This window comes from Haemorhous mexicanus, chromosome 4, assembly GCF_027477595.1.
Source record: "Haemorhous mexicanus isolate bHaeMex1 chromosome 4, bHaeMex1.pri, whole genome shotgun sequence".
NCBI classification, from domain to species: Eukaryota; Metazoa; Chordata; class Aves; order Passeriformes; family Fringillidae; genus Haemorhous; species Haemorhous mexicanus.
The window spans coordinates 32,556,928-32,582,614 of record NC_082344.1 but is presented as its reverse complement, the minus strand read 5'-3'; the positions used below and the strand labels follow the sequence as shown (position 1 = coordinate 32,582,614).

Sequence of the window (25,687 nt, the reverse complement as noted above, 5' to 3'; positions counted from 1 at the left end):
AATCCTAGTGTGAAGCACCCTGGAGCAGAGAATAGGGCTGGGACTGAGGTCTTTAACTTGCCTAGTAATGTCTGGGGTCACTGTAGATTTTGTGGGATGTTGTAGCAGCCCCAAACTGCTACTCTGGAAGGGCCTGGGTTTTCTGGAAGTCCTTTCTTATCTGCCAGTCCCCTTCAAATATTTTGGATCTCCAGCAATTTGCAGATGTCTGTAAATGGAGACTTGAAGTGACCCAGCTCTCTTCATTTGAAGGTGTCAAAGAGGAGTGGCTCCTGTAAGAGGCTTTGGGGCTGTTGTACCCTAGCTATCTGCATGCACACTCTCACCTTCTGGAAAGCTTTGGGAAACTCCAAGTAGCTTGCTTCTCTCTGAATTTCTAAAAATCAGCTTTGCCCTTACATGGGACTCACAGCTTTTCTTGCCCCACAGCGTTTCTGCCCTCACTAGGCCTGTGGTAGGGAACACAAATACAGCTGGGTGCACAGAGCTGTAGTGAAATGGGAGGTTGTGAATGGGGGTTACAGCAATGATTAAGTTTATTTGCTAAGAATCATAGAATCATGTGGGTTGGAAAAGACCTTTAAGATCATCAACTGTAAACTTAACATGCCAAGTCCCACTAAGCTGTGTTACAAAATGTAAGTCCTGACAATCAAGCAAAATGCAAATTGTGTCCCTGGTGCTTTCTCTATCAACTTGCCCTCTGCCTAGAGGATGCACTCAATCCCCTTGGCCAGATCATTAATAAAGACATTAAACAGGACTGGCCCCAGCACTGAGCCCTGGGGAACCCCAGTGGTGACCATCCAGCAGCCAGATGTAATTCCATTCACCAACACTCTCTGGGTTGTGCCACACAGACCACACAGACAGTTTTTTACGGGGCAAACAGTGCACCCATCCGTGCCATGATCAGCCAGTTTCTCCAGGAGAATTTAGGGATCTGCAACCATAACCAAAGTTTAAAACTTGACTATCTATGGAGAATTAGATAGTATTCATGTCAGAATCAAATAGGACAAGGCAACAAGCAAATTATCTCCATGGATCAGCCAAAGTAAAGACTTCCTAAACTCTGGGCATAAGGGTCTGTAAACTCCTAGCACCACCTGTTGCTATGTGACTGAGCCCAAAAAGAGGAAAAACCTGCATCTTCTTCCATTCCTACACAGAGAAAGAAGGATATACTTTTTAAAAGTCATCAGAAGTGGCAAAGGAGGTTTTTAACTCTGAAAAGAAAACTGTCTGGGCTCACGAGGAGGGAAAAAATTTTGTTGTTCCCCTGACAAACATTGCCTTTAGATTCTGCCATGCGCCAGTAAGGCAAAAAACCCCACATAAAAGTAATAATGGGCTAGAATAGGGACCTTGTATACATGCAAAAATTTTGTTAAATACCAGCAAAAATTTCTTTCCCATGAGGAATTCCAGAACAGGAACATGTAGTGGTTTTAGGAACACCTTTCTTCAAGATGTCCACAATTCTGCTGCTCACTGTCCTAAGCCACCTGGTCTAGAGGGCCCTGCTTGGAGCAGGAGGTTGGACTAGAGACTGGAGAGGTCGCTTCCACCTCACTTATTCTGTAGTTTGCAATAGCAACAGGCTGCTGCATTTGCAACCAGCACCTGAGCTGCCCAAAGTCAGGTGTTATCAGAACCACCAGAACCACCTTTTCAGGTCTGACTACTTATGAGAAAGCACCTCAGTTATCTGAAGTGCTATGTGTAGGTGCACAGCAGAAAAATGCCTCTGAGCCTTCTGCCTAACTTCCTATCTCTTGCATTATATTTCCTTCAGTGAAAACACCATGAAATGTTTAGGCTCAACAGTCTGCCACTGGGGAGAGATAAGAGTACTTTATTCAGAACAGATAAAATACTTTCAGAGACTCAAGAAAGCCTCCAGGTCTTCAGAAATGACAGGACTGAAAAACATCTAGCGGAGACCAGCAGGCTGTGAGCAGTTACACACCAGCTGTCTCCTGTGTGTCCCTATCCCGGGTCACCAACATTTCCAGAGCAACAGCAGGCTGGGCACAGAGAGCAGAGCTGGCCCCTTGTATACTGTATTTTCCCTATGGCTCATATTTGCCGTGGTCGGGCACACAGGTCTGCAAACCCATTTCTATGCACAGAACACCTGTTCTGTGGTGAATGGGCAGCAGAGGTTAGAATTAGAATTACTAAAAGAATAGCTGCTAAGTGAAGTGTATTTCAAGGGAAGCAGGCTCTGGAAACCCCTGACAGTCTGTTCCAGTGTTCCCCTGCCATGCAGACAGGCCTGTGCTGGACAGCAGGAGTAGCTCAGGGGACACAGCTCTCCTGTGGGCTCCCTGAGCTCAGCCCTGCTGTGCCCACCTCACTGAGCTTGGCTTTCTGCAGCCCAGCCAGAGACCTACAGGAGACATGGCCCTACATAAAGCCCTCCCTGGAGAAGATCTTACTAGCCTAGCCAGGACTAGGCCAAGGATGAGAAACAGCCTTTGAAGAAGGGAGAAAAGCCCACCCAGAGAAGCCAGACAGACTGGCTGCATGCAGCACCAGCCAGCCAAGAGAAGGGCACAGAGACACTTGGAGCAACATGAGAGCAATCCCACGCCAGTGCCAGAAGCCTTCCTTCTGCTTCAAACAGCCTCAGATTGGCAGTGAGCCTCCAGAACCTGCCCTCACCACTGATGGGAACTGGCCCCCAGCCTTGGGTGTCCCCCAAACCACTTCCCTCCAGCAGGACAAGGTGCTAAAAGACATGCTGTGACAAGAGTGTGACTTCCCTAAGCAGTGGTGCAGGTAGGCTTAGCTCAGGTTTCTTAGGCTGTTTGTGCTTGTTTGAGCCTGCTGGGCTCTCCCATGGGTTGAGCACTCTCCAGCTGCTTGCCTGTGCAGCACTGCACCCTGCTCCCATACTCCTTCCCTGGAAAGCACCCCCATCCACCAGCCCAGTCACCATACCCTGAGAGACAGGGCAAGGGCACCCTCCTACACCCTGGAGCCTCTCTGCCAGGCACTCCAGACACAAACAACCCACTGACAGTGGAGTGCCTGAGCCCCCAGAATGGGAGCAGGGGGAGATCCCAGGAGGAGGGGATGTCCCACTGAGGGCGACCCGCTCCCTGGGGTGGTAATGAGGCTGTCAGAGCAATGAGGAAGGCATCTGTGAGTGCTTCTGTTGTGCTCACTCAGCTGCCCCCAGCTGTGGCCAGCTGTGTAGAGAAGACTGTGGGCAGCTAGCATCCTTTGTCAGTGCCAGCTTCCCAGGAGCCCTCTTTAGCAACCAGCTTGCTAAAGGGAACAAAGATTTTAAAGTTAATTGCTTAGGGCCCTTGAAGCCGCTCCCTGACACCCAGCAGGTGGAACAGAGTCTCCATTATGTTCCTTCCCTCTTCATTGTCACTCTGTGAGTCATTCTAGTTGTCTGCCAGTGTCACAGGGACTGTGGTGTGTGTCACACAGAGATGACCCATCCTGCTCATCGCCTGTGGCAATGCCCAGCAGCTGGTGGCACCAGAGCCACCTCTCCACAGGTGCCTGCCCAAACTGGTCCAACAGAAACCACAGGCTGCATGGCACTGCTGCCATAAGGTGGGCACAAGGGCCAGGAACCGGTGGGCTCCCTGGCATGGGATAGCACAGGGGAAAACTTGGTCCTTGTCCCTCATGGTGAAGGCTGAGCAAAGTCATGGGATGGTCAGCACCTGTGCTTGCCCTGCTGAGACCCTTGAAGTTGGTCTTCAGGGTAGCACTGCTGCTACAGCTGAGAGCCATGGTGGCAGGCAAGTGTTTGGACAGAGATCATCCCTGCTCTGGGGAGGGATGAAGTCCCTTCATTGACCTTGAATTATTTGATCACTGAAGTATTTGAGTCAGGACCTCCAAAAGCTCCCTAGGCAGCTTCAGCCTAGAGATTCAGAACAGAACAGATTTCAGCAGACATTTCCCAGCCCCCATCTCCCTACTTGCTCCCTAGAAAATGCACAGCCATCTGAGTCTGTGGAAGGGCACTCGCTCCCCTGCACATACCCCTGGCACTCCCAGGGTAGAGAGTGGATCTGCAGGTCTACTCTGTCCTCCCTCCCTGCCTCTCACCAGTGCCAGGCTGTGTTTTCCTGGGCTGGGCATGGCAGCAGCTCCCACATGTGATGATGCCCTGCTGGCTGTCTCTGCGTGCTGCAGCACGCTCTGCCTACAAGCTATGGCAGCGCTGCTGAAAATCCTCCCGGCAAGGAACTGCACGTATCAACTCCCGGTTTAGTCACTTCAAAACAATCTGGTTAGTAAGAGTGAGAGTAGGGAGGAAGACTGTACCCCAGGCAGAGATTGCACATGGAAATACCAATGAGATGACACTGTTCTCTGAGAAGTGCTGGAACAACGGGAGGAATAATAAAACACTGCAGTTTCCATCCACACAACTGTATCCCACGGACAAAGTAAAGGCAGGAATCTTATTGGAAGTCCCATCTGATTAGTATCTGTCTGGCCTGGATCCCTTCTACTGCTGAGGAGAGACAGGCTGAACCCTGCCCACGAAAACCAAAGGAAATGCATGAAGGAGAGAGCAGAAGAAGCTGTTGCTGAGGCCAGGCCAGCAGCCCTGCTCCAGCAGCAGGAGCCACCTGTGCCCACCTTCTCTTGCCCCTGCCCAGGGCATGGTCTGGGTAAGCACAGTGTGCTGCTGGCTCTTGGGGTGCAAGCAGTGTTGCTGCTCTCCTAGGGAAAAACTGATCAAAAGAACAATGACTCAGTCATGTTCTTGTGTGTTGGGACGTCCAACAGAGGCAATTGCCAGCTGCACCCTGAAGAACAACTAATCTCTTATGCTGTTATGGGGCAAGTGGGGTATGGAGGTAGAAGTCTCCTCTGGTTAGCTGCAAGAGTTGTCCTGTAAGTCAGTACTAGCTAGTTAGAAAACACTTCTCTAACTGAATGGAAGCCAAAATATTCTGTAAAGCCTTGTTTTTCTAGCCACATTTTTTTTTTTTTTTGGATTAGCAGCCAGAAAACCCCAGCACATCAGGGGAAAAAAAACCACTGGTAAACAAAATAGAAGATGGCTTTTGAGGTTTTCCTTTACATTGGGGTGTTCAGAGGGAGAAAGGAAGCTTTTCTGCTTTCTCTGACACTTGGGTTGGGGTGGAGTCTGGAAAGCACATATTTTTTAATCCACATACTCAGAAAAAGGAAGAAAATCTCTGCTTAATCCCCAGACAAGTGGTGCTGGTGCTAAGCCTCATTTTCAGGAAAGAAAACATGGCAAAATTCAAGAGAAACACATGCATGAAAAGGAAGAAACATGAACAAGTCAGAAAAGCTGTGTTATAGCCCATTCTATCCTGATGACTCGATAAGTTGCTTTCCCCCTCTCCTTTCCATGTTTTTTTCCATTCTGTCTTCATGCAGTGTTAAAGGGACAACAACCGGGTCAGGGTGGGAATGAGCTGTGTGTCGAATGCCCACCCCATCTTCCCCCCAAAAGTGACTTCAGCCAATATCTAGTCGTGGAGCAATATGGATGATATTCAAGCCTCTGCAGGAGAGGTCCAGAGCAGTGGGGTGCTGAATGCAAGCTGGAGCTGCCAACCCCTCCCTGCAATGCCGCAGTATTATGCAAAATTGTCAAATGTACATCACAAGAGCTGTACTTCTTCTCAACAGGAAGAAAGTCTCTGTGATGGGCCTGGATGCACCCTTCATTTTGTTTGTATTTAATCTAACTCTGCTGACAAGGGACATCCTCTGGGACAGGATCTCTTCATATCAGGTGAGGCATAAATTCCAGCAGTACTTAAGCCCTCTCCCAGGAGGAGAAATGGGGCATAAAAGATTTCAGAAAAGGTCAGAAAAGCATTAACATGTGCCAGCCAGATGTGCGCAGAATTGTGACATGACTTTCACACTGTCACTGCAGGACTCCCAGCACCTCTGAAACCATTTCAATGGGGTGTCTCATCCAGAAACACGTCACTGCCAGTGCTCCCAGTGCAAGCCTGGACTGGGTTCACAGGCTAGGAGAAAAGGGTTTTTCCACATAAAAGGCTTTCTCTCCGTTTGACAGTAATAAACAAGGGAAGAGAGGAGCCTATCCTGTTCCTGCAGGCCACGTTACTCACATTTTGCAACTCTCAGGGCATATGCACAGAAGGAAAAAAAAGACAGCATACAAACATAGGAAAATCTTTCTGGACCAGAATATTTTCCCATCTCTCCTGTCACCAAGGCTGGCCAAGAGCAGATGCCAGAGCAGAGCACAGACATGCAGCAGATAAGTAGCAATACCTCTGAGAGCTCTCCCAAGGACGTGTCAGTATGCAGTCTGGGACCGCTACCTGGACTTTCTCAACACTGGAGTTGAAATCCAAGGCTGAGTCCTGCTGCAGGGGTCTGCTCCAACCGCCTTGAACGCACCCTGATGCCCCAGCCACGGCTCCTGGAGCCATCCCCCGGTCACACCGGCCAATCTGCTTGCACCCACTGCTAGCCATGCTCCTGTTGCTTAGCACCAGTGATAAACAGGACATGTTCCTTTGGCCAGGTGCCTGCCCAAGGCATGCAGGATCAAGTCTTCTCCCAAAAACCTCTCTGGCAGCCACTGAACAGCACCGTTTGGTTTATCAGGCATTGAAGCTATCCCCTGATCTTGCTTGATCAATGTCATCCTGCTAGGAAAACTGGCACAGGTCTGCCCGTCCTGTGGCACAGATCTCTTTGCAATCCCATTGTCCTAGCCCGTGTTTCCCACAACATTACAAAACCTCTTCAGGATGGTCTTGGCTCACTGCTAAACATATGGCAGGTTTCTTGCCTGGGTTTGTCCAGCCACTTCTCCCCAGGGTCAGGGCTCGCTGCCTCTGGCTCCAGCCAGCTCCGCAGCTTTTGCATTCTGTGCCAGTTTGAATTTTGCTCTGGCAGATAATCTCACCCATTGCAAGCCATACTCAATTTTTCATGAGCCCTTTCTTCAGCCTCTCTGATTTTCCAGCATGCCCTTCCAGCTGTCTGTAAACTGAGAGAAAAATCGCCCCTCCCCACTGCACTCCACCCCACAAGAATCCTCTTTTTAAGCTGCTGCCTGATGCTTCCAGACCACCACACTGAGAACGGCAGGCTCTTGGGCAGTTTAATCGAGGAGATGGCTTTGGCAGAGGATGTCCTGCTCTCCTCCCCATCCTCAGGCAGGCTGTGCCTCTGAGGGCTGCAGCAGCAGGACAGATGCAGGACCCAGCCCTGCCCTTACACCCAGCCTAGCGGGATCACAAGGCTGACTAAAGTGACAGCAGACTCAGGAAAGTTAAACCTGGACAAATCATTTGCAAGACACTAAAGCGAGATGAGAATCCAGCCCTGCACAGCAGCGAGCGCTGCGGGCTCCATCAGCCCAGGCGGGAGCGGGGCTCCTTACAGCGGCGCAGCGGGATGCAGCCCGGCCGGGCGGGACGGGCGGGCTCGGCTGGAGCTCCGCTGCACGAAGCGCAGTTTCCGCCGCACCCCGCCTGCACCTTTCCTGTACCCCCGCAGGAAGCAGCCCCGGCCGGGACCGCGTCCTGCGGCCCCGAGCGTGGCGGGACGCGCCCCGACGGCTGCCGGGCCACCGAGAGCCCGCGGAGCGCACAGCCACGGAGCGCGGGGGGAGCCCTGCCAAAGGGAGCGGGTGCCAAACCTGAATTACCAGCCCAGAGAGTGGCTGTGGATCCCGGGAGCTCCTGTGATTTGCGGCAGGTTTTTCAGGTCCCCGCCTGTCAAACACACACGCAGATACTTAAGCAGTCACCCGAGGACCTGCGGGGTTCTTGTTTTACACACTTCTGGTCCTGCCAGCTCCAGGTAAGCACAGGCTTTGAGCTGGGGGTGCTGGGGTGGGTTTGCAGTTGGGGATGGGGGGGATGGAGGGAGGAGCTCCCCTGTGAGTACTCATGCTGAGAAGGTCGGAGCTGCACCCAGCAGGGCAGGAAGGCTCATGCTCGGGGCAGGCAGAAGGGCACCCAGGCAGGAGAGACCCCAGGCAGGGCCACCACGACGTCCTGCTGCTGCAGCTGCTGTGCTCCTGTTTGCTTTGTTCCTATCCGATATTATCTTCTAAAAGACTGGACGGGTAGTTTACAGGATGCATGACAGGTGTTTTTTCCTTATTTATGGCAGGGCCCAGTTTATTTTTAAAGCCTCTGTCCCACCTTATCCTGTGCGCCATGTTGGCTGATTTTATCCACAGCCACCTCACAGCAGGAGGATGAGCAAAGCTCAGGACAGGACATGGCTCTGCAGCAGAGCAAAGGAGGTAGGAGGGCTTGTTTGCATTGAGAACTGCTATTTTGATCCCTGCAGTGGCAGGAAATAGCTGCAAGCTAAAACCAGATGCAGATGCCTCCAGTCGCATCCCAGCCCTGACAGTGGGAGCACTGGGAAAGGGGTCAAGAAGCCCAGCAGAGGCTATGGAGCCCCATCAGCTTGGCAAGAGCTACTGCTCTGAGAGATTTCTAGGGGCTTTGGGTGCAGTAAATCGTTGGAAAGCTGCACAGCCAGCCAGCTATTGTGACTGCTGTTCAAAAATGCAAAGCTGAGCAAACAGAGATCATGTCTTTTCTGGAAAAGTGGCAGATTTCTGCCAGGATAGTAAATGCTGACTGCACTAGCAGTGAGGGACAGGCATGCTGGGAGGCAGAAAGATGTCCTTGCCCATTTCAGGCCAGAGCTTGGAGTCCTGCTAGTAACCCCAGGGTGTTTCTGGAGAGCTGGGTGCAATCACAGGACATGGACAGAGTACTATATACTTATAATAAGACTTTCTCTTGCTGCAACTTGTGTCCATCAGCCATTAGCTTTTCTCTGCTCACTCCAAAATGGCCCTGGAGGTGCATTTTAATGCCCTATCAGCCACACTAAGAGCACCAGGTGCTGTAATGTATATAGCTATGCTGGCTGGAGCTGCCCACAGCCCAGGCAGCTGCTGATCCACTTGCAAGCTTCTGCTCTCACATCGCTCTACCTAAAACCACGACAGTCAGAGCCAAGAGAGAATTCCCCAGGGGTCCTTATCCTGACACTTAGAGCAGGTGTGGTGGTTTCCCTGTGACAGTGCATCTGGCATTGTCATTTCTGCCCGGGTGAGTAAACCCCAGCTGAATGACAACTGCAGCCCCATGGCCCTGCTGAATGGCAAACATTCCTTGCACTGAAAAAAAATTTTTTTTTCAATTTTGTTAAAAATTTAAGAGGAAAAAAGCAGTAAGAAATGGTGCATTTCAGCAGCTAAGCCAAACAGCTGTGAGTCTCCATATTTCTGCCAGGCTTAAAGAAATGTGAGACAATCACCTTTCCTGTACAGGGAGAGATGTTGGACAGCCTGAAGCCCAGCTGCATGCCTGGGCTTAAACAAGGCTCCATTTAAGTAGTGGGCAGGTGATCAGTTGTCTCAATAGGGCCAATCTGGCCATTTAGGCACTCCTGGTGCCCTCGAGTCATGCCATATACCCCCAAATTTAGCATCTAGGAGGTGCCAAGTGCTAGAGGCCATATGCTGCACAGGGGTCACATGGCCCCTGAAAGCCTCCAGGACATAGTGGAGTGATGTGACCTGCAAAGCTCTCCAGGAGCCCCAGGGTTTTTGCCTTTTCCTGAAACCCATCTCACAATCTTGAGAGGTAAAAACTGTACTCCTTCCAGAACAGGGGTAGAGGGGATACAAAAAATAAGCCATCAGGCATCACACCCCACATGCTGGGGCACCCTGAGCTGCTAACAGGTAGAAGATACTGTGTCCTGTGGGGAAACGCCTCAGGAACCTGGAGATAATCAGAAGCAGAAATAGCTGTGCAGGTGAAACATGAAAGGTGAAGCATGAGTTCCCTATGCAAATCCATGCACTCACATCAATGCACAATAATGCGGCAGGCTGCAAAGAATGATTTATGAGCTGCCAAGGCATGTTGCTGCTGGTGGCCCGGGCTGGATGCATGATCTGGAGGTGATGAGGATTCCTTTGTGGCTGGGCTTTCTATGGGAAGGGCAGGTGGCTCAGTTGGGTGCTGAAAAAAGAAGAGGCAGGACTTGTGGCCTGAGCTTGGCCTCATCTGCATTTTGACCTCATGGAGAGCTTGGCAGCCACAGTGCTGGAAAGCAGCGCCTCAGCTCCAGGGGACCTCCTTCTACCCCTGCATCTTTTCCAGAGGTCTACAAACATCTAAGGTAGGTGAGCAGCATTCAGCAGACTCCTACTACCTCAGATGAATGAGGAACTGAATTATGTTGCCCATTTCCTATATGGATGCTTCTGAACTGAGCTGACCTCAGCAAACCCAGGCAGCTGCAATGCACCGCAGACAAGGCCAGCTTGGCTTGCAGTACCTGGGGTTAGAGATGGTCTTTCCTCAGTCCACCCAGGGCTGGTGGGTGATACTGTCTGTACTGTCCACCAGCACTCCATCACGTTCAGAGGTGCTCCAATGTTACACAACCACTGTGTTACAATCTGTATTTACCAAGTGACTCAAGCAGAGTGGGCTGTTTCACAACCAGCCCTGGTCTATTTATAAGCCCCTACTCAAATGCCAAAGGATTCTTTTATTAGTTAAAGCACTTTCTGCAGAGGAGGCTCAGGGGGATCTTTGCTTTATGAGGTAAAGTTCAAAGAAGAGGATCTCTCCAGCCTCTCACTACACCTGGCTCTTCACAAGCTGCATGACAGTTTTGAAGCTGAGCTCCATCCTAGCAGTTCTGTCAGCAAGAGAAAGCCCTGGGTCATTCAGTACCTCAGGGTACCTAAAGGTGAGTTACCTGTCAGCCAAGAAAGCAGTTGGGTTTAAACCTATGCAGTAGGAGTGCAGCATGATGGATGTTCCAGGATTATACCCCAGAGCCAAAGGGAAGGAAAAGCTGGACTGCAATGTGGAGGCAGGGCAGGTCTGCAGCAGATGGCCCACAGGATTCCCAAGAAGGGCCAAGGGCTCCTGGCAGCACTGGAGAACCAGCAACACTAACCAGCCAACCTGACAGAGACGGGCCAGGCAACTGGGACAGCAGGAGAGCAGATCAAGCAAGGCCACATTTTGCAACCAGCTCCTCCCCTGCCAATACCCCACAGCCTGGTTTCAAAAACACCACAATGATTCAGCATCAAGGGACTTTTGCATGCTGTGTGGGGGCAGTGCCTTGTGTTTTAGTTGACTGAATTAGCAAGCTCAACCCTCTACCATGTGAAAGCAAACCTGAAGCCCAGCAGAAAAGAGGTGTGGGACTTAGCCAAGATGCATTTGCTTTGCGTGTTCTTTTGGACCAAATCTTCCAGAGACTATGCAAAGCACAAGTGGGACAAGTGTTACTCTGGAGGAAAACATGGGCTTCTTGGTGCTGCCTTTGCTGGGGGCACCTAGGACTGACCCCAGTCAGGGGCCGCAAGTGCTTGAGCAACAGACATACACTGGGTACAGTCCTTGAGGATTTGAACACTTACACACCAAAACTCAACCAATCAACTAACCAGTTCAGTGATGCTCAGGAACAATAGGACTAACCATTTATGCCCATGTGTGGTAACATTAAATATTACTTAAAACAATGCAGCTCACCTTCTCATGGCCAGCATTATGTGATGTCCGGCCACACTGCTAAGAGAAGGACCAGGACACTGATCCTGAGGAGGGGAAACAGGGTGGTTTCTGGATCAAAGACTACACTCCCAGAAGATCATGTATGCTCTGCTTCATCATTCCTTCACACAAACTTGCCTGATTGCTGGGAAGCAGGGGAAAAAAAATAAGCAACAACCCACTAGGTTAGATGTCAGATATTGTCCCTTCACCCAGAGGATAAATAATGTTTTTCAACTAATGTCTTTAAATTAACCCCCTGAACATGCCCATTGCTGTGACATCACTCCTAAGTGACGCCCAGGCCTAAATAGGGCTGTAAACAGGAATCGTTCCCATGGGAGTCACACTGGCTATAAATACAGCACCAGGGGAGTACTGAGCAGCCTGCAGCTTCCTGCCAGCTGAGGATGGTGAGACAGCTCTGGGCATTGCTGCTGTGTGCTCGCTGCAGTGAGGAAATGAGACAGGAGTTGCTGGGGGCTTGTGCTCCCAAGCTGAGCTCCCTGGCATGCCTTTAGGAAGGGAGTTGAGCCCTGCTGCAGCCAGAGGCCACAGCTGGGGCCAGGGGGAGGCTGGTGGGGACACAGATAGCAAATCTGGGGCTCAGCAAGTGTGGCCCCACTGGCCACTCCCAGCTTGAGCAATGACACCAGCCCCTCTCCGCAGTGCCTGGCCCCATAGCCCTGCCCCAGGAGGAGATGGCCATGGAAAAGCCAGTGATTCCCACTGAGGAGCAGCTGGAGATTCTGGAATACCACTTCTGCAAGGTGAATAAGCATCCTGACCCCACCACACTGTGCCTCATCGCTGCTGAGACCGGGCTCTCCGAGGAGCAGACTCTGGTGAGTGCATGCCCCTCATCCTGCCCCTGGTACTAGCCCTGCTCCCCCCTGCATGCCTCTGTGTCCCACATCTCCTGCCTGTCCTGGTCTATCATACACCTGTCTGTCCCCCCACAGGCTTCCTAAAGCAGCCCCTGCCCTTCTCATGCTCCCCCCACATGCCTGCACTCCTCTGTGCCCCATCTGCTCCCTGCTTGCACTTCCTGCAGCATCGTGCACCCTGCACTCTCCCCACTGCTCCCCCAAGTCTCCTCTGCACCTCTGCAATCCCCAGCACGCTCCTAACTGCACCCAGTGATCTCTAATGCAACACAGCACCTCCCTGTACCCCACATCCTTCCTGCACTCCACGTGTTTCTGCGCCTGAATTTACAACCCGTGCACGCTGTTCTTCCAAACCATTTCTGATAGTCTTGGATGCACAAGCTACTGCTGGTTTTAATGTCTGAATAAACTACTGTAATTTTAAAACAGAGGATAGATGCAATTCCTGCAGGATGTGCTGTGGGACATGCTCAGGCTGTGCACCCTCCCCCTAAGCATCCCTAAGGCCTGATGTCAGGCAAGTCTGTCAGCCTCTCCAGGAGACAGGGCCAAATACCCCTCCACAGGGACAGGCTGCCACTGTCTGGGAATTCCACCAAGCCCTGTGCTCCAACTGGCTACCTGCAGGCTACTGTGGGCTTCAGAAGCAAATGGCTTCTTCCCAGTTCCTTCAAGTGGCAGTGCAGCTCATTGGGATGTAGGTGCTTTCTAGACCCACAGCAGCATTTATGGGTATAGAAAAGAAATCCATCCCACTGGAAAGTTAGCAGCAGTTTGCAGAGAGCTGCCAAGCCTGGCTCTCCCTCAGCAAAGCCAAAGCGGTATAAAAGCCGAGCTGGCAATGTCAGCATTTAGCCTGTCGCAGGGAAAGATGCTGGAACAGCATCCATTGCACAGATACTCCTCGGCTGGAGTGGACCGTGCTTTGGTGACAGGAAGGTATCAATCTCTGCTTGTTTGAGACAGCAAGGAGGCAGTACCCCTAAAATACCTTTTTCTCCATAGAAATGGCACTGTTCCTTTTTTTTTTCCCTACAGCAACTTGTAAACACATGCCATATACGCCAAGGGCACCTCTGTAGATGTCTTAAAATCCTCCCTGATAGCTATCTTTTTCCACTAATCCTACTGTGCTCCTAGAGATCTGGAGATGGAGGTCATGTTAGGGACAGGATCAAGACTGGGGTGGTGAGTTGCAAAGTGCCTGCATTGCGTAGAACACAGGGAATCATTGCCCCTGACATCTGGAGTGCTTTATCATCTAGAAATAGCAGCCATTTTAATAAAAAATTCAGTAACAATGAGATGCAAAGAGGAGACTATGGTTTAGGACAGAAAGTGAAACTTTTGAGAGGAGGCTAGGCTGTCAATCGTATGACTGGATGTGGTCAAAGGCAGTGTGAGTGTGAGAGGCACTTACAGAGAGCACTGTGGTTGTATCATTACAGACCATAATAGCTTCAAAAATAACCATGAACAAATATAGAAACAAAATGAACTGCAACAAAAGGAATCACAGGCACATTGCCAAACAAAAGGCTGAGCTGTGCTTCCGGTACATTAGTATTTTCTTTCTTTTCGTCTTAGGTAGTGTTGCTTTAACCAAATACATTTTATCTAATATTTTAAATTGTGGCTGCCTTAAAGTGGCATCAGCAGCACTTGGAATAGGCTTCCAGATGCTAAGTTACAGCAGACATAGTGCTAAGTGCTGCTAACATCGATGTGCATATTGCCTTCAAACTAAGATGATTTTTAAACAATTTTAAAAATAGATTTGTTCTTGAATTTGTTGGAGAGCCAATGTGCTGTACCTCTCATGCTTTCTGAAACAGGTGAGCTTTCAATTCCTGTCAGTTTTGAACTTGCAGATGATTTTTTCACTTCTCCAGTCATTTAAACAGACACCATCCAGCTCCTCAGCCAATCTCTTACTCTGCAAGAAAAACCTGGGCTCACAGCATTAAAAAAAAGCCTCACCCATGCTGTCAAGGTCTGAAGTGAGCTAGAGAAATGAGTTTGAAAGAAGTGCACATGTAGACTACAAGACTGTTCAGTCAGGACCAACCACCCTGGCTGCCTGTACTGCCTGGGAACAGTACCTCGCTACAAGGCAGCAGCACCATGAGTTCCCCTCACCTTGTCTCACATGCTGACATCTGCACCTTTAGAAAAGTGATTTGGAGGCCTTGCTCAGCCCGGTGCACTCAGTCTCTGCTTTGTTCTCTCTCTCCAGAAATGGTTCAAGCAGCGCCTGGCGGAGTGGAGGAAGTCTGAAGGGCTGCCCTCAGAAAGCGGGTCTGTCAGGGACTAGAGCATGCTGCTCCAATCCCCTTGTCACTTATAGAGGATGATGAAGCTCTTCAGTGGGTTTCCTTGGGGTTCTTCTGTTGCAATAGGTTTTGCGATACAAAGTAATACTCTGCTATTTAACGTAAATCTTATTTAACATGTACATAACCAGAAAAAAACCCACTCTATATACTTATATATATATATATATGTATATGTATATGCACACACATGTGTGTATACAACTTTTGATGGCTGATAACCTATCTTGTGATTCCAACCCATTAACAGCAGCTGCACAAGAAAAGGCAATTTCATGCCCTTGTTCCAGGCTTGCAGAAATGTTGCCATGATCTATGTTCAAATATAGAAGGAAAAAATAAAGATTCCTTTTCCTTACAATCTACAGAGGCAAAGTATGTGTGTCAGCTTTAAGGCACAGATCATCCAGCGAACAGGGCATCTGGAAAACCAGGTGTGTCGTCCAAGTGACCTGATTTGGCTCAACGTGCCAGAATCAGCTCTGGATACTGCAAACCAAGTGCCTACACCATAATCTGACCAAGCCAAGCACCCTTTGAATGCCTTTTTTACCTTTCTGTTAAAGGTCACCAAAGAGAAAGAACTCATGGTTTGTTTTGGGTTTTTTCCCAGTGCAATTATAAAAACCCAACATTTTTTAACAAGAGGAGCTATGCTATGTCCCTCCTTGTGCTCCCTGCCCCCATGACAGGAGGCAGACTCCTTCCTCTGGAAGGGCAACATTTCTCCCAGGCACCCTCAGTGGGCACAGTGGGTTTTCCCTTTGCCATAGGGACAGCCATGGGCAGCCTCATCTCCTAGGGCACCTGTGGGTCCATGCATGGCAGCCCACACAACCCCACACACCTCCTAATTCCCAAGGTGGCAGAGGATGGTGGTGCTGGGGTTCGCCCAGATGCATGGGGGTTTTAGGGGGAGACCCCAGTCTCCTCCTGACCATTCTCAAGCCTGAGGAATGCAGTTGCACTGGGGCTCTTGCACAAAGTCCAAACTCTCATCCATCCTGGCACAGGACAATGCCTGGTCTAAAAATAACCAGCACAATTTCCCAGTGACCTTACCTTATTCAAAAGGCTTCAAAAGTCTTCTGCTTAGTGGATTACTGAATCAATTAATGGAGCCTCTGATTAATCCCCTTCTGGTTTGTGGTCACCTGCCTCTACTCCTTTGGAAGGAGAATCAGCTTAACAAAGGGAAGATTAAAATACATTGGCTCTGAAACTGCCATATGCTTTCATTTGTGGCTTTTGTCGCTTACTGGAGAGCATCTCTCTTGCCTCAGTATCTCCAGCCTGTCGCCAGTGGTTGGTCAGGCTTATCTGACCCTGTAGGAAGCAGATAAAAGGGTTCTCCCCTTATGTCTGCCCTGCACAGGCTGTGTTGTTCCCCTGCAATCCAGCTGTCAAACTGACTTACCCACAGACTTGACTGGAGCTCAGAATTTGGTCTGCAGACTCCGGCATCAATACTTGTTTTCTGCTTAGCCTTTGCAACTTGACTTCTCTCTTACACTGAGAGGGACTCTGCTTTTTTGAGTCAGGCTCCAAAAATCCCAATGCAGAACTCTCTTATTTTGCCCAGGGTCACATACTGAGTATCTGAACCACACAGCTTTAACCCACCTATGTATCTGGATCTGCCTGTTCTCCAGGCATTTGAGAAAACAGGCCCCAAATCCAAGCCAACTCAACATACATTGCAGCCTTCTGTATTTCTACTCCTGTCACTAGCATAAAACTTTTGAGTGTCAGTAAAAAGATCTTCTTACTGACACTCAAAAGTTTTGCTGAACTAAAGTTTTGCTAAAACTTTAGCAAAAAATTTTAAACCTAAATTCAGGAGTTGTGTTGCATCAACTTGCTGCGTGCTTTTGAGTTTAGTTTGCCACACTTCCCTGCATGAAAAGACAGTTCCTGTGGTGCCTTCCCCCTGCAGTTGTTTCATTACTTCTAAACTATTACAGCAAAACAACCAAGAGAGAAACTCCAGACACAACCCATCCTAGGGAGAGAGTCTTCCCACATTAAGTTGAATTCTGTCATTTTCCCTGATGACTATTCTTAAGGAATGATGATTTTATTTTAACTCCCAGAAAGTGTTCCAGGCTGAGTGCTGCCTCTGCGCTGTGTTCAAAGAGATTTTCCAGCCACAGCACAGCCCAGAGAGAGTGATGTTCCAAGGGGTGATGCGGGCAGATGGCAGGAGCATTTCTGAAGGAGCTTAGCGCCTAATTGGTTGAGCTAGTTCAGCGAGCCGTGGAGTACAAACCGCCTTCAGAGCTCTCTCTTTCACTTTGAATGCATCTGGGTTGAGTGCAGTCAAGCCCTGACGAGGTCTGGAGGAGAGAGGGTAGGGAGAGTCAATCCTGACTGCAGCAAGGCCAGCTGTCAGCTGCCTGTGAGCTCCCACACCTCCACCTAAGCCTGCCCTTCCCTGTCAAGGGAGGACAAAAGGCATCACACCTCCAATGCTGTCCTCAGGGGAGGAGTATCTCTCACAGCCACTACAGCCAGGCATTCCCTCACCCTCTGTGAAACATCCTCCCCACCACTTCTTGCAGACTGGACTGAGGTCAGCTGCAGCATGCTGGGCAATGTGAGTTTATTACACTCTGCCCTTTGCTTTTTATAGTTGGAATTAATAACAAGTCCCAACCAGTAATTCTGGTGGAATTAAAGAGTTCCTGTTTCTTCTCTTTTGACTCTCCTTCTACCTCAAAAGGGCTTTTTAAACCACAATCCATGTACCATTAACTCATCCAAACATATAAAACCCAGGCATTTTGGAAGTGGACGAGCACTTCCTAATCTTGGCCTAATCTCTCTGGCCAAACACAAATGATCAAGGTGCCATGAGCCACACAAAATGGGCTGGCAGCTGATCATTTCCCCATGACAGGGAAGCAGTACCTACCTCGAGGAAGGCTGGGCCAGCCCCACAATTCTTTCTGTAGCTACTGCCTGCCTGGCAGCCTTTGTCACAGGCCACTCGGGATCCCGCGCGGGCATGAACTTAGGGTGGAGTTGTTTGGGCTTCGACAGCTCAATGGTCCGAGCGCTTGCAATTACCTTCCGAGATGACGTGGAAGCCTGTGGAAGAATGGGGAGGAAGGTCTTTAGAGATGCTCCTGGCATTCAAGGGTGCTCAGCCTGTAACCAGCTCAGTGTTACAGGTTCACAGGCACTGACCACACACAGATGGGACACAATCATATCCTCAGCTGTGTTTGGCACCAGGCAAACTGTAGAAGAAGAAATCACTGCCTCGTCAGTGGCAGTGGGACCTGGGCAGGTCCCACAACCTGCCCTCCAGCCTCCTATTACTCACAGCCCTTTGTCCAACCCACCCCCAGCACTGGAGATCCCAGTCAGGCACTTGTCCGCCTTTCCCCATCCCTACAAGTGCAGGTTAGGCACAGCTCTGCCGTTCTCTGGGGATATGTGCTGGGAGTCAGTTCATGCTCTGAATGGAGCACAAGTCCTGCTTTCCAGCTGAGGAAGCAGCTATGCCAGTCTCATGGAGAGCAGCACATCCAGGGCTGACACGAAGAGAGCCACAAACAACTGAGTGCCTGTGGCCTCCCCTCTGTCAGAAGTCCCATCCATGTTGGGTCCCAGGTGATGTTTCCTTACCGGAGACATAACACCAGGTTTGGTGTGCGTAGTGCAGCAGGTCAACTCCCTGATCACGGGCTCTGCGAGCTTCTGGACCCGCGCCGATGCACTGGCCGAGATTGCTAAGCTGGAAACCTGTATTGGCACCTGCATGGATCCAGAATGGGGGAGGGACACAGAGCTTGTACAGCAGCCCACAGGGACATGCTCCCTCTCCACAAGGATGAGCATCCCAGCACCCTTCCTCTGCATACATGGTCACTCTTAATTTTCCAGAATCCATTTTTTTTTTTTCCACCTGAACTATTAAGTCATTTTGGTGCTTTACAGATTCCCCAGCTGTTGCCCACTCAGAGCCAGGAGGGGAGTGCCTGTAATGAAAGCCTATGTAGCCAGGTAAAAGTATAGAGAAATTCCTTCCATGTTTTTTATATTCATCTTCCTGGCCAAATCAAATAACTTCCCTGCTAAGGAGAGACATTCAGATTTAAGAGTAAATTTGCTGCTACAGTTAACTGCATTCCTACAGAAAACTTCTCCAGCAGGGGACTTCCAAAATTTTTCACAGGGTTACTGTTGCCCAGTCCTGCTCCAGCCCAGCCTCCCATTTCCCAGCCCCAGAGGCTGCATCCATTCTGTGGCCTTTGCCACAGAAATTAGTGTAATCTGAGATTGCTCCAAGCCCTTTCACCCTGCCAAAGCAATGACCCACCTAAAAGGAACAAGCTCAGAAATCATAAATTAGGCTTTTGCCAAAATGTAGTTAAAATAGTAATTGCAATCTCATGCCCCCTGTGTACTCAGATAGGAGTACAGCTGCCCAGCTACAAACATGACTACTCCCTAAGAGCTAAACATGCCATTTCCATCAGGTTTCTCCACTTTCCCAGGCTGCTTTATTATCAGAGAATGCAGCCCAGATACCTCCCTTGGCTCTCCTGCTATACTAGGCTGCTCCAACCTGGCTGGTTTTTGTCTCCCAGTAGGAGATTTGCAAAGACAACATTCTTCTCTGAAAAGGCAGTTTCTTCCAGTGCCATAAACTGCAGCAGAACCAGGCAGCTCCTCCCCTCTACACACTGGGCACATCCAGGGGTGGGATACAGGACAGTTTGCTGCATCCCTGTACCCTCCAAATCTCACTCAACCTTCTCCTCACCTCTCTGGGCGGCATGAAGTCTGGGTGCAGCGCCTTTGGCTGGGCAAGCTGCAGTATCCGCTTGGAGGCATTATAGTTCTGTGCAGCCAGGGACACAGGCCACTCTGGGGTCTCACGGGATCTGGAAGCACAGAGTCATGGCACTGCCACTCACAGATGTTCTCCAATCTGGCAGCAGCTGGGTTGTCTAAGACTCACACTTGCTGCAGTAGAAGGCAGCTTTGTCTTGTGGCCATTTCCAGTGTAGAACTCATCCCATGAGAGAATCCAGAAGTTCTAATCCCAGCAGAGACCCTGCTCTGCATTTTTGCCCTCTGTTTACCCATCCTCTGTTCCTGCATTTATTAGTCACCACTGATGCTAAAGGACCCAAGGCTCTACCTATAGCACCCTACAGGCTTTCTAGCCTCTCACCTTTGTTCCAGGTAAGCAGGGAGGTATTTTTTGGGTTCAGACAACCTCAGCAGCCGTTCAGATGGGTAGCCATACTTCGGTAGCAGGGGATTCCCACCAACTACTGGTCTGCAACTGTACAGAAAGAAAGATTTTGAGGAGCAGCACAGAAGAGCTATCAAAAGGCAACTGACAGAGAACATGTTGGATGGTAACCTAAGTCTGGTTAAACATCCATGCCTGCTGCATCTACAAAATTTGGCACTGGTGCACACGGAAAAACCATGTACAAATAGGCATTTACACCTGAGATTTCCTCACTTTAAATGCCGTTGGCATCTGAAGAGTCCTCTTTTAAGCCCTCTCAGTGCACTGCTTTCAAAGTCTGGGCTTTTCCTGAACCATATAAAGAAGCTGCCCCACAACATCTGGCAGCATTTATGTTGGTCAGCTCTGCCAATTCAGAAACCTCTTTGTTACAATGGCTTGATAGCACCTTGTGCCCTTGTAGCTCCTTTCATCTTGGTGTCTCCCCTAGTGCCTTGTTCATTCAGCTTTCAAACAAGCAAAAGTGTTGGAATATGCCTGTCATCACCAGGGAAGAAGGAAGAAGAGGTAAGAAGAAAGGCAGGAAGTGCTGTTGTATGGACACCTTTAGCAAGAGACAGTAGCTCCCAGGAGGATGAGAGCCCATAACTGGTGATAGTGGCAGAGGGGAGAAAACTACAGACAAGCATGTCTTGACATTCCTCCAGGTAGAGGAAAGCCAGGAGTGCAACACAGTTTCATCTCCCTTCTCACAGACGAGTAACCACCACTTTGACTCCAAAAGAGCTGCATCTCCTCCAACAGAGCTACAAATTACTTGCTTCAAGTAATGCAGCACCACTGTCATTTATACTTTTTACAACAATTTTCATTCCAATTCCAAAACGTGATCTAGGTTTTACACCATGCCGTGACAGCAGAGGTTTAACTCAAGGCAAGAGACCTGGATTCCTTCCAGCAGCAGGACACTGCAAGATTTCTCTGTTCCTAACCTTGCCTTAAAGATTTAGGTCAGACTCCAAGAGGACGCAGGGGTTCATAAACTGTGTCCAGGTGCCTGGCTGGGCTGCATCAGCCCCAATGGGACATGGAACACGCTAGGGACAGTTCCTCTCTACTCACAGGTGCAACACACATTCCATCATGTGCATCCATTCCAAGAAATGCATGCATGCACATGATGTCTACTTCAAACCAAAGCAGAGCTGCTGGATGGGTATTTTTGTTATAGCAGAGGAACATGCACCCTTTGTGCTTGGAGACTGAGATCAAGACAAGCTCCTAGGGCAGCTGATGGGAACCCAGAGCTCTAATCAGACCAGCAACAAGGTGTTGCAGAAGTCCTTCTCACAGCTGGGAAGTGGGTATGAGGAGATAAAAGGGCACCAAAATTTAGCACTCCACAGTTAGTTCCTTCCCATTCTGGAAGTCAAGTACTCAGGGTGACTATGCTCCCACAGCACTTTCTTCTCTGCTCCAGGCGCCCCTGTTCCAAGCACAAAACAGCTGTTGAGTTTCAGTGCCATGGAGCTATCAGTGGGGCAGCCTTTTCAGGAGAGGAGATGGCATCTCCCCTTTCCCAGGGAGCCAGTATAGCCCCCTAGAGAATATGCTCTGAGGTGCCTCTTTCCCCAGGAGGTGCTACCACGTCACTGACCTGCGCCCATACTTGGTAAAATCTTTCTTGGGCTGGCACAGATGCAAGGTTCTTGCAGATGGTGTAGCTGTCATAGCACCAGGTGAGAGGGTCCATATTGTCTCCTGGTTTCCCCATACAAGCCTAGCATGAACAGCAAGGTTGCAAATATTAGTAACAGGCATGGGTGTGAAATGTGTTTGCTGGGGCTATCCTTCCCTGCCTAGGATGGAACACACACACACACACATTCACACACACACACACCCACCCTATGGCTCTCCACACCTGAAAAGTGCCACTAGCATCCCGTAAGCATTCTTGTTCTGTGGCTCTGAATTTCCCAACACTCTCCTGCTGGTTGCTGTCAACTAAAAGGAAAACCTTCTTAAAGTGATAGGTTTTAGTTACCAGTGGATATGCAGAAAGGGTCATTTCATTACATCCCTGAAACCCCTGGAGGAGTTTCATCACTGCATTTCTTTTGCCTCACCATTACCACCTAACTATACCACAGGCATGACAGTGAAAATAGCAACAACCTTACAGTCAGGGTGTGCCATGGAAAGTGGGTGAGGTTTTACAGCAGGTTAGTGGTTACTCTCCTGTGCCCAGGGCAAATTCAGAGTTGCTTGTCCCTCACTGAGAGGCCATGATGGGAGAAGGTACCGGGTAGTTGGGACAGGGAACAGCAGGGCAATAGGTTTGTGGAGCCTTTTTCGAGACCCATATAGATAATGGAGATGTTATCAAGAAACTGTTGCCCTGGCTTGTCAAGCTGTAGTTTGATCACATCACACAGACAGCAACTCTGTTCCTAAAGCTGGGCTGTATCCTCCAGGACAGAGCAGCCTGGCTCCCATGGCCCAGTCACTTTGCACCACACACCATCCTACCCCACAACATCTCAGCTGGGCAGCTCAGATCAGATGGGGCAACAAAGGCAAGGCTCAGTTCAAGCCCAGGGTTTTGACTGACAACTTGAAAGAGCAAACTGAAAGGGGCCCTTCAAGTAAGGAACATCTCAGTCTGCTTTTCTAGGGACAGAGGGGAAAAGAGTAGCAAGACAGTGGCCAAGGGTCTGCTCCGGCTGAGTCCCATCAATCCCCAGCCCTTGAGCAAGTGCTGTTTGAACACCTACTTACGTGGGACTGCTGGCTTGGCAAAATAGTGGTTTGGGGTCTGCAAGTACCTCTATCCTGCCAAAATTGCAGAAAAGGACAAACGTCATTAACCATACAGTTAAACCAACAAAGCTATAAAGAAGCTACTGTTGTACTCAAAGCCATACACTCTCAAAGCCCTGTGCTTTTGCCTCCATTCCCTTGAGAGAGTGTGTTTAAGGACTTCTCTCTTCAAGTACTCTCCACCCATTTAATCTGGCAAACTCACCAGCCCATGAATTTTTGTGTTTTCTCTTGAACTGCAGAGACACAAATTTGCAATTTCGCCTCCACTGATGGCTAGGAGAGTGGGAAGGAACTTTTCTGGTCAATAACATACCATAAAGCAGGTTCAAGAAGGATGATCTCCCAGCCTATGGGAGCCCAGATGAACAAACACCTGTTATCACCACGTCATGGTTTACTAAAAGGCACCATGGGGACAGCACTGTGTTTCCACATGGCTTTAGGAGCATATTTTATTTTGGTCCATTTAGCACAGAGGTCCTAGATGTTGTATAGACACAGGAACATACATGGTCTCTGCCCTAGGAACAGCTCTGGAAATGTTTTTACTGAATATACAACAGACCAAAACCTTTCATGAAGATCAGGTATCACTTCTGAGGCCTGAAGTCCCAGTGACTGGGAAGTGCCTGAAATTTATAAGCCTTGGTACAGAGAGGAGAACAAGACAATCCAGCACCACAAGTGTGTTACACAACTCCTTGATGTCACAGACCAAGCCCATACCCACCCACTGGGGCTACAGGTGCCTACCCACAGCCAGCTGGTGAACAACCACACTGTGCAGGCAGCTGTGGAAGTGCTCCACCATGGAAAAAACACAGAAGGTGGAAGCCTGAGGCACTGCTCCCCTGCCCCATACCACCGGGCAACGTGGCAGCACAGCCCTAGAGAAGAGCAACGACACCAGCAGAGAGAGATACTTGCCAACAGAAAACAATCTGTGCTGGGGGACACACCTGTGGTTTCTCTGATGGGGATAATACCGCTAGTAAGACGCCAAGCCCTGGCAAATGCTTGTCAGAGAGCTCAGCAGCACAGAGATCCCTGAAATGGCAGGCTGCCGTAACAGCATCATCACTGCACAGATGCCTGTCACGCCTAACTTGGGCCACAGAGCTGCAAACACAGCTCCTGCTGAGATCCCACAGAGGCAGCTGCCTGTAGGACTTTGGCTCCCTGCCACAAGTTCAAGACAGGACACGGTCAGGAACGCAGACGTCATTTCAGAAGCCAAAACCCAGTTTAAGCTCTTTAGTTCCAAGCGGGCCCCCAGAGGGTTTTCCTTGCAAAGGGGGTGAAGGATTAGCACACAGAGGTTCCCCCCCAGCCTAGCTGTGTTGCAGAGCTGGCACTATCTCTGCAAGCAGGCTCATTGCTGTTCCTCAGCTGCTGGCACACATCCAGCACACAGCCACAGCCAAATCCAGCACAACATAGTGCACATGGCCCTAGTGCCCCACACTGCTGTGCAAAGCTTGCATCATGATCCAGCCAAGGAATGAGACACACATACATTCAGATCGGGTCTCTCAACTCACTTGGCAATCTTTTTTTGTTCATTTTCCAATTACAAAAAGAAAGATTACATTTATCATGGCAAAAGCTCTAGACAGACACGCGTCCTCACTCAGGATGTACTTTCAGCAGCTCTGCAACTTGAAGGGGTTAAACCACCTCACTAACAAGACAGCCCTGGTGGAGCCTTTGTTGTTTGGGCCTGTTCATGCTTCCCAGCAAGGCCTTGCTTCAGCCAGACACAGAAACACCTCCCCTGCATTGTCTGAGCATTCACACACTCATTGCTTATGGGAGATCAACTCCTTTGAGATCAATTCCTTGTAAAGCAAAGAGTCACAGCTTTACATTTTGAAGGGGCAGGATAGTTGGATGTTTTTCAGAAGCTGAGGTAAGGGCAAAACCGGACATAATTTCCCCTCAAGTGTTTATCACAGTGTCATCCGATACACTGACTCACTGCTTGGTGTAAATCCCCGACTGAGCCCTCTGAAGAGACCTGGGGCATTGGCCTGAACACCCAGCCAGGAGGGGAGGGCTTCTTACCTGCTGCGTGGGTACACACACATGCAAGGTGCATAAGCTGACACTGCAAAGAAAAGAACAGGTGAATTTAAAAGCTTGATAACACCTAGAGCCTGGGCTGCCTGCTCTTTAACATGCAATAATCATATGGCAGACGAAGTTTGTGCATCTCCTCAGGACAGTTGCTCAGCAGATGGTTGTATTGCTTTTCCCTGGTACCTTCCTCTCCAGTGGCTGCTCCTCACGGGGGGATGCTGGCAGCCCCCAAGGCTGCGGGACAGAGCACCCCAAGCACCAGTAGTCACCAGGCTGCAGGCTCCCACCTGACTCTATAGCCACCCCTTATGACTGCCTTCAGCAGCTTCCAGGGGAGGTTTTCAGAGTCTCGGGGAAATAGCAGCTGTATTAAACCGGGACCAGGTGCCAGTATAAAACAACCAGGGGGTGGGGGATACGGGATGACAGGAAAACCAGCGACGCGGCGACCCGTGCAGCCACGTGCCCTGACGGCAGCGATGGCCACGAAACGGGGCCGACAACCCGCAGTCCCCACCGCCGTGGCCGAGGCCTGCCGGCGCCAGCCAGCCCACCGTGCCCGGGAGCCCTCCCTGCCCGAGCCCACCGCGGCCGGCGGCGGAGCCGGGACTCGGCGGAGGGGCCGCCCCCGCCCGCCGGTCCCGGGCCGCTGGGGCCCCACGCACCGTGCGGGCCGCAGGTATGGTGCAGGCCCCCGGCCGCCTCCATGGCCGGCCCCGCCCCGCCCAACGGCTCCGCCCGCCCCGCCCGGCCCGGGCACGGCCTCTG

At 50.2% G+C, this 25,687-nt stretch overlaps 2 protein-coding genes and 1 long non-coding RNA gene across 7 annotated transcripts in view; 1 reads left to right on the top strand and 2 right to left on the bottom strand.

Annotated features, from left to right (window-relative positions):
- The window catches only part of LOC132326335 (uncharacterized), a 52,163-nt gene extending 44,778 nt beyond the window's left edge, over positions 1-7,385 (bottom strand). The window contains exon 1 of one of the 2 annotated variants that reach the window (XR_009486212.1): positions 6,274-7,385. This is a non-coding gene — a long non-coding RNA (uncharacterized LOC132326335). The remainder of the gene's footprint in view (positions 1-6,273) is intronic. The other variant, XR_009486211.1, reaches the window with a different exon arrangement.
- A 134-nt stretch (positions 7,386-7,519) lies between these two features.
- Positions 7,520-15,164, top strand: HOPX (HOP homeobox). Of its 3 annotated transcripts, none has more exons than XM_059844349.1 (3): positions 7,520-7,818; positions 12,246-12,421; positions 14,703-15,164. In XM_059844349.1, exons 2-3 carry the CDS (start codon positions 12,278-12,280, stop codon positions 14,778-14,780), a joined length of 222 nt encoding a protein of 73 aa, XP_059700332.1. In that variant the 5' UTR covers positions 7,520-7,818; positions 12,246-12,277; the 3' UTR covers positions 14,781-15,164. The 3 variants fall into 3 exon arrangements, with proteins under 3 accessions (XP_059700332.1, XP_059700334.1, XP_059700333.1); XM_059844351.1 differs by lacking the exon at positions 7,520-7,818 and adding an exon at positions 9,636-10,176; XM_059844350.1 differs by lacking the exon at positions 7,520-7,818 and adding an exon at positions 11,858-11,989.
- On the bottom strand, positions 14,842-25,667 carry SPMAP2L (sperm microtubule associated protein 2 like). Of its 2 annotated transcripts, XM_059844342.1 has the most exons (9): positions 25,585-25,665; positions 24,905-24,947; positions 22,796-22,849; positions 21,672-21,794; positions 19,988-20,101; positions 19,574-19,694; positions 18,433-18,561; positions 17,714-17,889; positions 14,842-17,135 (listed from the first exon to the last, which is right to left on the bottom strand). In XM_059844342.1, exons 1-9 carry the CDS (start codon positions 25,625-25,627, stop codon positions 17,021-17,023), a joined length of 918 nt encoding a protein of 305 aa, XP_059700325.1. In that variant the 5' UTR covers positions 25,628-25,665; the 3' UTR covers positions 14,842-17,020. The 2 variants fall into 2 exon arrangements, with proteins under 2 accessions (XP_059700325.1, XP_059700326.1); XM_059844343.1 differs by lacking the exon at positions 18,433-18,561 and having other exon boundaries at positions 25,585-25,667.
- Between the last annotated feature and the right edge of the window lie 20 nt (positions 25,668-25,687).

Bases quoted from the DNA above. Each gene is read 5' to 3' on its own strand.
- HOPX (XM_059844349.1), top strand. From the start codon at position 12,278: ATGGCCATGGAAAAGCCAGTGATTCCCACTGAGGAGCAGCTGGAGATT. The intron at 12,422-14,702 runs GTGAGTGCATGC...CTCTCTCTCCAG, and splicing joins TCTCCGAGGAGCAGACTCTG to AAATGGTTCAAGCAGCGCCT.
- SPMAP2L (XM_059844342.1), bottom strand. From the start codon at position 25,627: ATGGAGGCGGCCGGGGGCCTGCACCATACCTGCGGCCCGCACG. The intron at 22,850-24,904 runs GTAAGAAGCCCT...CAATTTTGGCAG, and splicing joins TGTGTGTACCCACGCAGCAG to GATAGAGGTACTTGCAGACC. The intron at 17,890-18,432 runs GTAAGGAAACAT...ATTCTTCCACAG, and splicing joins AACCTGGTGTTATGTCTCCG to GCTTCCACGTCATCTCGGAA.